The 14,943-nt window shown below is 40.0% G+C and overlaps 1 protein-coding gene across 1 annotated transcript in view; it reads right to left on the bottom strand.

Annotated features, from left to right (window-relative positions):
- Positions 1 to 12,859, bottom strand: part of ippk (inositol-pentakisphosphate 2-kinase) — a 46,003-nt gene extending 33,144 nt beyond the window's left edge. Inside the window, exon 1 of the mRNA XM_003217657.4 lies at positions 12,545 to 12,859. Coding sequence (XP_003217705.2) covers positions 12,545 to 12,799 — 255 coding nt within the window. The 5' untranslated portion in view covers positions 12,800 to 12,859. The remainder of the gene's footprint in view (positions 1 to 12,544) is intronic.
- Positions 12,860 to 14,943: the final 2,084 nt, after the last annotated feature.

Genomic DNA, 14,943 nt, shown 5'->3' on the forward strand with positions numbered 1-14,943 from the left:
GCCATGCTCCAGAAGTATTCTCTCCTGACGTTTCGCCCACATCTATGGCAGGTATCCTCAGAGGTTGTGAGGTATTGTTAATGAGAAATCTTTTTTTTCAAATCTTGGCTAACACAGTTATGCATATTGTTCAGCTTTTGAATTCACTGGCTTTTTTCAGGTTAAATTGATGCTGAAAATGCAATACGAAGTATGACTTCTTTCTCAAGAATTATAGGGCTAATTGTGTTCATGTAGATGAAGAGATATGGGCCTGTCTCCAAACACGTCTCCTGCTAGTACAAGGCCATTATGCTATTAGTTGTACACTTTTAGAGTATGCACAATGACAGTAGTTTTGTTATGTAACCAACAATGTAATCCAACATAAATGCTTGAAACATGGATTTTCATTTAGCTAGTACAGTACTACACTGAAGTGAAGCTCTATATATTTATTGTTGCTGAACAACTCTGAAAAACCATTTTTCCCACTGAATTTTCCAGAAAAACAAGCATAGTTATCTAATAAAGATGGCACTTTAATTTACAAAACTGGAGTTTGGGCAGTGAGTGATAAGGCAATGAAATTCTCCATCCAACTTGTTTTCGTTGTGTGAACAAAGGGAAGTTTGTAGCTAGGGCCTGTGGCTTCACAAAGGACATAGATAACCTGGACCCCAAAACAAGTTACTTTACTACTGCTAATGGAGTTTACATTTTACTGTCCTATGCCTCAGTCCATACATGGTCAAGAAGAAGAGTGGTGTCTGTCTGCATTGAGATCCCCCCCAGAACAGAACAACTGCAAAGGGAGTAAAGGTAATTGTCTAAATATCACCATCAGGTTTTTTTCCCCTTAATGTAGGAGCATAATTCTGAAATACTTCAAATAAACTTGTTCAATGATGAATAATTTCATCAGAAAGTCTTGACATAGGATAAGATCAATGAGGATGTTGAATGTATTCAATGTCAGCTTCAACTTATGAAACAGAGATAATGATTTCATTCAAGAATTCAAGTTTCTTTTATTTTACAAACTATGGCCACAAATTTCAACATCAATTGCTGGGAACTCCAATTTTATATTATGAATGGCACTTACACCCATGTGGCAAAATGACCTTTTAAAGAATGAAACAATACCATTTTAAATTCAAATATTTAAAGGAAAAGTGTAAATACAAAACTTTCTTTAAATAACAAGGGGAACTGGTTTTACAAGAACAGGGTTTTAGAATATAAATTCAAAGAGAAGGGATTGGGAGAAGTACGGTATATAGAATATCAACATGGAGCTAACAAATTCATTAGGTAATGTATGCTAGTTATATGTCTACATATTATTTTGAAATTGTCTGTATAAAATACACATTCAAATGTTCTCAAAGCAGTAACACCATCTGACCATCAATGAATAAATAGTGAATGTTTATCTTTATAGTGTGAATAGCGAAAGCTTACCTTTGCAGTGTAGCAGTAGCTAAGTCTACAATAATAAAAGCATACAGGATCCAATCAAACTATCAGTTAAATTCCCCACCACAGAGATCTCATTTATTTGGATATGCACATCCTACAATGTCAAAGATTCCTCTAATACAAAATGAACATAATGCCATGCATAAACGCTGCATGGCCCTTCATAAGAAAGTATTGTCCAAATTATATCACCAACATTTAGTTGAAGCAAACAACTTATTTTTAGAAGAGTAGAAATGTGTGCAATATTCCCAAAATTATTTTTGAACCAAATGTACTTTTAGGTCTAAAGGAGTTTTAAAGAGTTTTAAAGCCACTTTCTCGGTGGCTTATTTAATATAACAAATTATATTCCATTCAAATTCTAAATTAACATTATGTGTAGTGTTCTCCAACACACATTTATAAACTGGACTTTGTTTCATTTTCTCTGAGGATATGATTAGTTTTAATACAGCAGAAATGATTGGTTGTCCACATCCAGACACCAAAAGATGCTACAAATAGTGTCATAATGTATCCAAGATTAACTGCACCATTGCAAAGTGTTTATCGGGGCCTATCAATTGATCCAAAGCCACTGTTCTCAAAAGTCTTACTCTCAACCTATTCATAGGTCATACCAAAATCCATAGCTTTGCCGCCAAAACCTTTGCTTTACTTATACATGATATCGACTTATACGCAAGTATATAAAGTAATGCATACTGTGTCTGACTCCAGTTATCAAAAGGTCAATTTCACTATCTGACTGTTGCTTTGTGTCTTTGCTCCAACTTACTGTCATTGTAGTTCTGCTCACAACCAACTTAATTTTTCCCCTTACTTAATCCTTAAATATTTTCTTAAGCAATGGTAGGAACAAGGTGGAAACAAAGCTAATCCCCAAAACTACTACATGCTACTGAAGATATAGAGAGAGCTTCTTGAAATTTTTGGAAAGAAGGCTTATGAGATGATCTGCATAAGCATTGGTTTGTTGTATACCAAAACCACACCACACATCTGGCATTCCAAACTAATTGGGAAACAAATTCTTAGTCAACACTACTGTGCATCTGTAGCATCTGAAGCACTGATCTTCTCCAGTGCAATGCTATTTCTGCCCTATTTGAATCCCTGGATGGGAAAGCAGCAGCAGCCAGGGGCAACAGTATCTTGAGACAGAAGCAACCTTTTCCTCTCTCAGTGGAATTACCTTAAATATCCATAAATTTGGCTGCAAAACATGCCTTCGGCTTATACAGGTCTTACGCTTGAGTATATATGGAACTTTGCTATCTTTACTAAGATTTATTTCATATGCTCTTGCAAAAATGTGGGAGAAATTAGCTAGAACTGCATTTACTTTGACTGGTAGGGATAGCAAAAACAAACAAATATGTGGAGAATTCTGCCTTTACATGGCATCCTGTGAATGGCCCTTGCAGATCCTGTTCTCCACCTTTACATTTAGAGAACTGGCACCCTGGAGTTTAAAGCAGGTTAAGCTGCTTTCCTGTTTGCTCAAAGTTTATTGAGCTGCACAGTGCAATTCCCACCCAACCCTTTGTGTATGATCTGTGGCGCTCATCTGGGACAGGAGCCCCCAGATGGCGTAGTGGACTAAGTGACTTGAAGGTTGGGTTGCTGACCTGAAAGCTGCCAGGTTCGAATCCCACCTGGGGAGAGTGTGGATGAGCTCCCTCTATCAGCTCCAGCTCCATGCGGGGACATGAGAGAAGCCTCCCACAAGGATGGTAAAAACATCAAAACATCCGGGCGTCCCCTGGGCAACGTCCTTGCAGACGGTCAATTCTCTCACTCCAGAAGCAACTCCGGTTGCTCCTGACACGAAAAAAAAAAATCTGGGACATTGATGCTGAGAACAGAGTTGAACTCTTATTGGTTTGCAGCGTTGATGCAATGTGAAACCTATTGCTAAAATATGAAACTTGAAGCTGTAGGTGCCAAATACTAGATTTTCAATTTAGATGAATCTTATTTCTAATTATCCAGCATTTTAGCACCAAGGTTGAGAATTATGCGAATCAGTATATGACATTTTATGTTATCCAAGTACATCTTCAGTCATAATGGAACATGCATGTATCTCTATGCCTTCAAGATTAATTGAACAGCAATATAATAATAATAATAATAATAATAACAATAATAATAAAATGTTATTTATAATTCACCTTCTCTCCCTAAAGGGACTCAGTCCTAAGTTGTGGCATACATTATGTCCTAAAATCTAGTTGCCAGAAAAGAGGGGAATGAAGAGATAGCTGCCCTGAAAACGAAGTTTCCTTTCTGTCTCTAAGTTTTTAGCACTGCACTAATTCAAACTTTTAGTTGACATTCATGCTCCTACTACACTGCCATATAAAATCCATATTATCTGATTTGAACTTTATTATATGGCAGTGTAGACTCTCATAATCCAGTTCAAAGCAGATAATGTGGATTATTTAATTTGATAACCTGGATTGTATGGCAATGTAGAAAGGGCATAAGAAATACAATTTATGAATGCAAAGAAAAGGGGCACAAAAATGACCAAGGAAATGCAAGTGTAGCAAAGAGAAAGTTCTGTGTGTGAATGATTTTCAGTGGCTCTGCAATGCTAGAAATTGGTGGTGTGAAGGAAAATTTCATTCAGAAAGCAGAATTTTTATTATGGGGAGCAATACTTTCATCATCCCCCCCCCCACCCCGCCATTGTATTGTTTGAAGTAAGATGAATGTAAACATTGCCAGCATGCTAGCCGGCTCACAAAGTCTCCCTATCACAGCTACACTTGGTTTACCAGCAATCGCTTGTGATTTGTTGATCTTGCTTTAGATAAGTCTTAACATTCATAGAAAGTACTTGGAAGCACTGCATAAGTCTTCACAAAAATGTCACAAAACGGCTATTTCCACAGCATGATTAATATGGGTACAATGAACAATTGGTGTTTACTTCTACTTAAATAACTTGGAATAAAGTAGCTCATGTGGTAACTAACAAATTTGTTTTTCATCTTAACACATTTGCCAGTCAGAGGAATTAGTCTTGCAAATGCATTCTTGTATTCCAGCTAGGAGAATGACATCTTGGAACAGGAGACAGAGTCTTTCATTCATTACGAAATACACATCCATGAAAGCTGAGGCTAAAACTAAATAAGTCTAATAGGTGTTCCTAGATTCTTTCCACACTCTTTGTTTCCCTTTTATTCTGAAAAAGACTAAAATGCCTATCTCTTTGTGTGTATGTGCAACCACACATACGGTAGATTTAACAGATTAATCAATACCAAACTTTCTTCTACATCTTATTTTGAACGATTCCATCCAAGACAAAGTATAAATGGAATACTGCCCTATTTTAAAAATAGTAGACTCATCAAATCCCATCCCACCATCTGACTAGACCAGTGATTCACAACCTGGGGGTCCCCAGATGTTTTGGCCTTCAACTCCCAGAAATCCTAACAGCTGGTAAACTGTCTGGGATTTCTGGGAGTTGTAGACCAAAACACCTGGAGACCCACAGATTGAGAACCACTCATGTTCTATACATTTCTTACTACAACAGAGCTGATCCTTATCTGTGTATTCTACCCAGAAGCTTCTATTCAAATTAAAACTAATCTAAATCCATGCAAGGGTGTAATCTTGGGATATAAAGCAAAATTCCTGTCTCTTTTGCAGCACCATAATTACAAAAATATGAGTTGTATTTGAAAGCTCCTAATGTTGTTTTTTGTGTCAGAAAAAGCAAAGTTAAAATACATGAAAGTCAGATTAGGTGTGCTTTCTACAAGATAGGTTTGCATGAAACAGGAAACCAAGTTGTGCATTTTTCAATTTTGACTCAGATTTTTTTTTCTGAATCCAGAGAGCCAGAATGGTGTAGAGGTTGAGTTGGAATGTAACACTCAAACCACTACATCAAATCCCTGCTCAGCCACTGGATAATTTTGGGAAAGCCTAATGGGAAGCCAAAAGCAAACCTTCCTCTGAACCAATTTTGCCATGAAAACCCTTAGAGTCACCATAGGTTGTAATCAACTTTAAGACACCTAACCATCACCTGAATTCTTCTCTGCAAATAAGTCATAGCTAGTTTTTTTTTTACTTTTAACAATGAAAAGCACGGCTTGTTCAACTCCACAACTTACTTAATGCATGCCTTTTTATTACATTTAAACCTAGAAAGAACCTTTAACGTTTCCCTCCTTTTTCTCCTGAACTGCCCACCGCAAAACAGAAACTGACAAAAGGAGGAGGAGTAGAAACGGAGAAAATAAACTGAGGCTTGTTTCATATGAAGTACAATTTATGATTATGGCTACGCAAGGCATGCAAACGTGATTATCATTTTGATACTTACTGGGGATGCTACAGGGTAGGGCAGTGGTGGACTACAACTATGATGCATCTTATAAGTCAGTGGTTCTCAACCTGTAATCCTAAAAGCTGGTAAACTGGCTGGGATTTCTGGGAGTTATAGGTCAAAACACCTGGGGACCCACAGGTTGAGACTCTGGGATAGGGAAATCACAATGCATTTAAAAGGACACACACACACACTTTTTATTACATTTTACAAATTATGACACACATATGTTTTCTTCTGACATAAGCTTTTTATTTCTAAAAGAATGCTTACTTGGATCAAACTATGTGTAATAAGAAACGATGGGCATCTAAGGGAGGAGATGCCTATATCTCTTTGCTGAAGGCATGCACAACATTTGTCCAGGGTTCCAGAACATAAAACTCTAGCAAACATTTATATATTACAGGTTAACAAGAGAATTTAAGCTTTCCAGTAAACATTTGTGTATTACATAGTAATAGAGAACTTAAGCTTTACAGTAAGTATTTTTATATCACAGGTTAAAAAATTCAAAATTGGATTGTGTCTGAGACATAGAAAGTTAATTATTTGAGTGCTGATGGGTGAAATCGTAATTATCTGAATGTAAAAGGAATTCCTTGCAAAGGACCTCTGATGAAAGTTAATCTAGAACAGTGTTCCTCAAAGTTTAGTTTTGGACTTCAGCTCCAAAATCCCGTAGCTGAGGCTTCTGGGAGTTGAAATTCAACATACCTGGGAAGCTAGAATTTGGGAATCACTGATCTAGGAAATTACCCTTCCCCCAAACTGCTAAGTTCTATCATAGGACTGCAGAGTCAGAGGGCAAGAAAGTCCAAATGTGTAACATGTCAACATTTCTGGAGATTTTTTATACTTAATGCTTTCTAGTCTAGGAAACAATTATTTTGTAAAATTTATTAGCAATAATGAATAGATGCTAGCATAACTGGCAGTTGTTATGTCTTTCAGGTGACTGTCTCTAATAAGAATGTCCACATACACATATGTTTAATTAGTCTAAAAATGAGAAGGAACGAAAACAAATACAAACTAATATTAAGTTATAAATTTAACCTGATATGAAATCATAGCACATTGATTGATATCAGCCTTTCATAGAAGAATAGAGTTGGAAGAGATCACATGGGCCATCTAGTCCAGCCCCCTGCCGTGCAGGAAAAGCACAAAGTGCTGCAAGGCAAATGAACATGGAACTGCATGGTCTAGCAAAACTATATCAACTGAAGCAAAAGGAGAGTTCACAGAACTTCTGAATTCTAAGACCTTATAAGCTCTCATCAGTTGAAAGGTTTCTGATGGTGTCAGTTAATGTATCCAATTCTCCCATTCAGCTGCCAACTCTTTAATGGCAGGTAAGGAGGAGAACTTGCAAAAGACACATATTTGTTGGAATATTCAAAAGTTCTCTCCAAGTAACTATAAGCCAAATATATATAAATAGGATTACTGGCAGTCCCCAACTTACAAACAACTCAGTTACAAATGGGGGTGAGACAACAGGAAGTGAACAAAATCTACCCTTAAGAAGGGAAATATATACCTGGACGAGTTATCATGGGGAAAAGGTGTTTCCACTGAAGCTTTCTACCAATCCTTGTTTCCACAACAAGCGAAATGTTTCAAAATCCAGTTATCACAGGGACACAAAGTAAGGTGAAATCTTCTTAATAGGGGCACAGATAACAAAACAAACACCACCGGGGGCGGCGGGGGGGGGGGGGGGGGGGTTAACCCTTCCCTATGCTATCCAAGGCTTATAAATAAATATGTGGCTGGAGTTACACTTTAAAATGTACCTATTCCGACTCATAAACAAATTCAACTTAAGAACAAACCTACAGAATTTATCTTGTGTGTAACTTGGGGAAAATCTGTATTGCGTATTTTAGGTCCTAGATTTTAGAACATTACAAGAATTTTCAAAACCACTTCAATTCACAATTGTCCCAAAACCCACATCACTTTATGGCATATATGCAATAATGTGCCATATTACTATATATAACATTTGCACATTTTCCTTCCCTGAAAAATTCCAGGTGGAACTAAGTAGCTAAGATTGATATTCATGCTCTTTTCATTTTAACCTCACAAGGATCTTGTGAAGTAATCTATGATAGGTTGTAAAAAGGGCTGGTCAAAATCACACCCAGCGAACTTTTTAGCTGTACAGAGATTCAATGTACGCATATTCTTCTGTTGGAATACAGCATTAAGTGCCTAAACATCAAATATTATATTCTTTGGAAGATTTGTAATTTGATGTTAAAATTTACTTCTTTGAAACAGTGACAAGATTACTATGAGTAACAACAGGATCCTTGAAAAAAATACTGACATGCACTATAATGGATTTTTCCTTATCACTATGCAGTGATAGTGTTATGACTAGGGCATCGTAACAAGTATAACTGTCCTAAAACTATGACTTGAACTCTTTATGATCTGCATTAAAACCACTTGCTCTTAACACTCTCCCTTTCTCCGCACCCACTCTTTCCAGCAGCCTGGGAAGTTACCCAATACTATCCTTGACAGCAGAGTGACACAGACCAAAAATAAAGTGATAAATCCAAAGGCACAATGAAGGAGGTACTTATTTTGGTAGGGCATATGCTTGTAATCTATATTTCACAGAGAAAGAGCAATGTTTCACTCTGCCTTTCTGTATTTTTGAGATTTAACATTTCCAAAATTCAAAGGTTTGCGCTCCTGCCAGATTTCAGATTCTCTTCCCCATTGATGATACTTTATTAAGTTCATTTTGCATTTCAAATGCAAATCTGGATGTCAAAGAAATATTTCTGATGAAAAGCAGTTTGTTTAGTTACTTGCAAAAGTCAGTATCTGGCATCCTGCTGGTTAGTTCCGACTAGCGTATTCACATTAATTCAATGTTGAATGGTGAGGGAAATAAGAAAACCCGACCTATTTATAGTTATTCTAGACAGTAAGTATTCAGCATCCTGTCAGATAGACTATAGAATTCCCATTAATTCACTGTTGAATGGAGAGCAAGATTTCATTAAATCTGACTGATTCAATAATAATAATATTATTTCTTACCTACCTCGCCTCAAGGTTTGAGGTGGGGTACAACAAGTTAAAATGTACAGATAAAAACATTTTTAAAACCAAATTAAAATGCATATATTAAAAATAAGATTAAATTATTCATCAAATAATAAAAGGCCAGTTTAAAATTCATAGTTTAAAATGGAGTAAATGTGCTCAAAGACTAGAGAGCCAGCATGTGTAGTGGTTTGAGCATTGGAATATGCATACAGAGACCAGAGTTCAAATCTGCAAATGCCCATGGAAATCTACTGAATGCCCTTGGGTGAGTCACATTCTCTGAGCCCCAGGAAATCCTGTGCTGGGGTCGTCAAAGCTCCTTGAAGTCACACAAACAACGCAAATAATGACTCATTACAGAATGTGGTCTGTCTAGTGGGTCTGAAAACACACCTATAGAGAGGCAAGCTGTTGGGGGTGGGTGCTGTGAGTGTGATTTGGGGTGGATTATGCCACTTAAAATGTAATGATTTTATGTTCCATGACACATTTTTTTTTCATATTCAAACTTCAATCCATTTGCTCTGATTTTAATTATATGGTGTCATGTCTGCTATTTGCCACCTTGAGTCCCCATATTGGGAGAAAAGTGGAGTAAGAATAAAGTAAATTGCAGGAAAACAGAGTCCACTTGAACATTAGGAAGAACTTCGGCAGTGGAACTCTCTGCCTCAGAGTGTGGTGGAGTCTCCTACTCTGGAGGCTTTTTAGCAGAAGACTGGGTAGACATCTGTTGGGTATGCTTTGTCTGTGTGCTCCTGCACAGCAGAATGGGGTGGGACTCCTCCAACTCTAGGATTCTATTATTCCAATGTGTTAATATTAGGAAAAACTTCCTGCCTGTACAAGCTGTTCAGCAGTGGAATAGGCTTCTGCCTGGGAGGGTGGTGGGATCTCTTTCTCTGGAGGTTTTTAAGCAAAGGCAGGATGGCCATCTGTGGGGGGTGTTTTGATTGTGTGTTCTTACATGGCAGAATGTGGTGGGGCTGGATGATCCTCAGGGTCTCCTTCAACTCTAGAGTTCTAAATAAAGGAAATAGATTAGACTACTGTAACCCGCTTTATGTGGGGCTGCCCCAGAAGAGCATTTGGAAGCTTCAACTGGTTCAAAGATCAGCTGCCAGACTCTTTACAGGAGTTGGGTATAGGGAACAAACTTTACTTTAGACGATCCCTCGTGGTCAGAGTATGATGGCCTTCCAAGTGTAGTGTCTTGATGACTGTGGAGCCCTATTCTTGACCCGCATATTCTTCCACAGTGAGGGCATTGGTTTCCAGGTGAAAGGCGGTCCCAGTCAGGGTTGACCTGACATGCCATCCTCTTGGCACATTTCTCCTTTTCACCCTCCATTTCTACCTCTTCAAATTCCACAGCACTGCTGGTCACAGCTGATCTCCAGTTAAGAGCACTCAAGGGCTGGGACTTCTCAGCTTTCAATGTCTATGCCACAGTTTTTAAGGTTAAAAAAAACGGTGGCATAGATATCGAGAATGAACAACCTCTGTTAAAACAACTGCACTGATTACCAGTCTGTTTCTGGGTGCAATGTAAGGTGCTGGCATTAGCCTATACAGCCCTAAACGGTTTGTGCCCAACCTACTTTGTGGACCGCATCTCCTCCTATGAGCCCGCAAACGAGGTCTTCAGGAGAGGCCCTGCTCTCAATCCCACCATTATCTCAAGTGCAGTTGGTGGGAACAAGAGGGGAGGCGTTTTTGGTGATGGCCCCGCAGCTCTGGAACTCCCGTCCTAAAGAGGTTAGAACTACTCCCTCGTTTTCTTTTAGGAACCCTAAAGGAGAATAGTAGTATTGTAAGCAGCAGTTTCATGTGTGCAATGTGCGAATTAGCAATTGGACTTGACTACAGCCTAAAGGAATTGACATTAGATAGCATTTTAGTCTATTGAATGTTTAAACTGTATCTTAGTACTTTATTTATTATGCATATTGCGGGTTTTATCATTTTCATTTGATATGTTGCGGTTTGGAAATTATGTTTATTTTTGGTAGGTAATGTTTTTTGCCGTTTTGAGTCCCAAATTAGGAAAAAAGCAGGATAGAAATCTGTACACATAATAAAAGTGAAAATATGTATGTGTGTGGCTGAGGTGCCCACTTACACTGACAAGCTCCTGCTGCTACAAACAGCTGTAGCTCCCCCTACTCAGGAGACACAATTGGCCCTACCTTCAATGACATTGCAGATTGTAGTGAGCGCCATGAACATGTACAAGAGCCCTGCCAATATCTTCCACAAACACCAAACTGCCCCCCACCCAAGTGAAGACGTTTATACGGGGACCATTTCATCCTAGATTGTTTTTGTTTCCTCCACCACAGACATCCCAGTGTTTCTTACTCTCTCCATTGGTGTGGAATTTGCATGAACCTGCCCACTGCCTCTCCCATAACCCTTTCTTATTATTTTCTATGATGCACAGCAAACAGAGGAATTGATCAGCAACTGAACATGCTAGAGGGGTTTGGGGAGAATTCACCATGATTTATAGGAGTTGTTGGTACTGAGATATATAGTTCACCTGAAATCTAAGATCACTCTGAACCCCTACCAACGATGGACCTGGAACTAACTTGGAACACAGAGCCCCATGACCAACAAAAAATACCGAAGGTCTTTGGGGGGATTTTTAGGAGTTGTAGTTCACCTACATCCAGTGTGGACTATGAACCCAAACAATGATGGATCTGGACCAAACTTGGCATGTATACCCGATATGCCCAAATTTGAATACTGGTGGGTTTTGAGGGGAATTGGCCTGGACATTTTGGAGTAGGTAGGTAATGGGATTTATATTTCACCTGAAATCAATGAGCACTCTTGAACTCCACCAAAGATGGAATTGGACCAAACTTGGCACAGAGAGCTGCCATGAACATTCAAAAATACAGATCTTTGGGGGAACCTCACCTTGATTTGGGGGAGTTGTAGTTCATCTACATCCAGAGAGCACGGTGAACCCAAGCACGGATGGATCTGGACCAAACTTGGCATATATAACTGATATGCCAAAATGTGATTGCTGGAGGGGTTTGGGGCAAACGGACCTTCCTTTCTGGGAGTTGTAGTTCACCCACAACCAGGTAAACTGTGACCTCCAGTGACGATGCAAGGTACCCAAGCTAGTAATGAACAAAATAAACGTTTCCCCAAACCAAGAGCCTTTCCACACAGCCACATAACCCAGAATATCAAGGCAGAAAATCCCACAATATCGGCTTTGAACTGGGTTGAGTCCACACTGCCATATATTCCAGTTCGAAGGAGATAATGTGGGATTTTATTCAGCTGTGTGGAAGGGGCCTGAGTCCACACTCAGATAATATAGGACTTTCTGCCTTGATATTATGGGATATAGGGCTGTGTGGAAGGGCCCATAGTCTAGTGCTCAAACTACAACACAACATTGTATCTTACCTCAAAGGGGGGGGGGCATTGAAACAGGCCACTTTCCCTCCCAGAAGGAGACGAAAGTGAAGGGGACAGGAAAAGCCAGAAGAGAAACGAAGGCGGTTTCTTTCTTTCTTTCTCCCTCGGCCTTTTCCTGACAGAATGGCGGCTCCTTCAGCGCCTGAGTGGGGGGAAAGGCGGCCCACCCCGGTTCCTCACCTGTCTGTGGGAGACGACGAGGCTCTTGTTGCCCTCCCCGTGGTAGCGCCATTCATTCTCGTCCATCTTCTCCGCTTCCATCCCCAGCCCGAGGCCCTTCTTCCGCTCAGAGCTGCCTGCCCCGCTCGCGCCTCCTCGCCTCCCTCTCCGCTTGCCACCGGCTGGGTTGCGCGCGCAGCCTTGGCGGGCGGAGGCACGCACTCTCGCTCGCCGCTCCCACGTTTGGGTACTTTTCCGAATCTCATACACACACATATATATACACACACTGCCTCCCTCCCTTCCCTCTTTCTCTCAGGGCAGAAAAGGAAGTTCCGCCTCCCTTCCGCCAAAGGGCAAACCCAAGACAAGGAATACGTGACGCAAGGAGGCGGGACTTCCGTAATATGCCATCTTTACTGTGGGTAACTTAGCTTCGGCGGCCATTTTTCCCCCTTTTCCGGGCTATTTGGCATAGAATCTGCGAGACGCCATTTCTGCAGAGTACGTGACGTAAGGGAACGGGACTTCCGCAATAAGCCATCTTTAATATGGGTAAAGTAGCGTCAGCGGCCATATTTCTCCATGGCCGGCTGGGTTCTACCTGTTCTCGGAAGGACGGAAAAAATTCACTGAGCATGCGCGAGTGGCTTGGGAAAGCGTCTGTCTGCTGAGGTCAGTGAGGGAAAGGAGCAGCAAATCCGGTTTGTGACTCGACGTTGTTACCTGGAAGTGTGGATTTCGCTTGCCTCCCCCGAAATAACGTCACCTGTGGCCATCTACACGTAGTCACGCCTCATCCTAAATACAATTGAGCGCTAATTATAGTCTTTGGAAGTTGAAACTTTGTTTCACGAACAAAAATATTGTGTATAAAATTATCTTCAAGCGATGTGGCCACCGGGCCCTTCCACACAGCCATATAACCCAGAATATCAAGGCAGATAATCCACAATAACTGCTTTGAACTGGATTATAGGAGTCTACACTTTAATATAATCTAGTTCAAATCAGGTAAGTCTGCATTTGAATCTGCAGAAGCCGCAGGGGTGCAATAGGTTAAACCATTGTGCTGGCTGAACTGCTGACCTGAAGGTTGCCGGTTTGACTTTACAAGGCGGAGTGAGCTCCCTTCTGTCAGCTCTAGCTTGCAGGGACATGAGAGAAGCCTCTCAGCTAACACATCCGAATGTACCCTGGGTAACGTCTCTGTAGACAGCCAGTTCTTTACACCAAAAACGACTTGCAGTAAGTTCTCAAGTCGCTTCTGACACAATTTTAAAAAGTTAAATCTGCATTCAGAAAGTGAATTATATGGCAGTTTACATGGGGCCTCAGCCTGTATAGGTGTTCTGCTCACGTCCAGGAATCATAAAACACATTGAAACATGTTTTTAAAACACTTGGTGGAGTCTTTTGAGAAGGTGTGTTAGTGGTATTATTTCTTTATAATGGGATATTATGCAGAAATTCATCACTCACATTCTCAGCAGAGAGTCTGAAGCCAGTCCTCTCTCTATGCTGGGCTGCAGTTCCCACACTTCCCATTGAAATATTGTTAAGCTTATGGGATTGTTGTGTGTTTTCCGGGCAGTATGGCCATGTTCCAGAAGTATTCTCTCCTGACGTTTCGCCCACATCTATGACAGGCATCCTCAGAGGTTGTGAGGTACTGTATATGGAGAAACTAAGCAGGAAGATTTATATATCTGTAAAAGTTCCTGGGTGGAGAAAAGAACTCTTGTCGGCCAGTGTGAATGTTGTAATTAATCACCTTGATTAGCATTAAATGGCCTTCCCAGATTCACCTCCTGGCCTGGGGAAATCCTTTGTTCAGAGTTGTTAGCTGCCCCTGATTGATTCATGTGTGGAATCCTTCTGTTTTCAGAGTGTTCCTCCTTATTTACTGTTCTGATGTTGGAGTTTTTTTAATACTGGTAGGCAGATTTTGTTAATTTTCATGGTTTCCTCCTTTCTGTTGAAGTTGTATACATGCTTGTGGATTTCAATGGCTTCTCTGTGTAGTCTGACAAGATAGTTGTTGGAGTGGTCGAGCATTTCTGTGTTCTCAAATAATATACTGTGTCCAGGTTGGTTCATCAAGTGCTCTGCTATGGCTGATTTCTTTGGCTGAGTTAGTCTGCAGTGCTTAAGTTAAGCTTATGTTGGTTAAAATTGTTCTTCATTTTAAATATTGTATTGTTCTTTCATGTTTTCATACGTGCATAGAAATTAGTTCATGTTTTCTTCAAACTATATCTTGACCCCCAACAGTCTGGGGAACTGTGAACCAAACTACAGCTCTTAGGATTCCAAAACATCGAGCCATGGCAGCTAAAGTGGTCCCAAACTACATTAATTCCACAGTGTAGATTCTCCAAAATGGAAACATTAAAGATTTAGTCGCAAATTTCAAGTGA

Source organism: Anolis carolinensis, chromosome 2 (assembly GCF_035594765.1).
Source record: "Anolis carolinensis isolate JA03-04 chromosome 2, rAnoCar3.1.pri, whole genome shotgun sequence".
Lineage (NCBI taxonomy): Eukaryota > Metazoa > Chordata > Lepidosauria > Squamata > Dactyloidae > Anolis > Anolis carolinensis.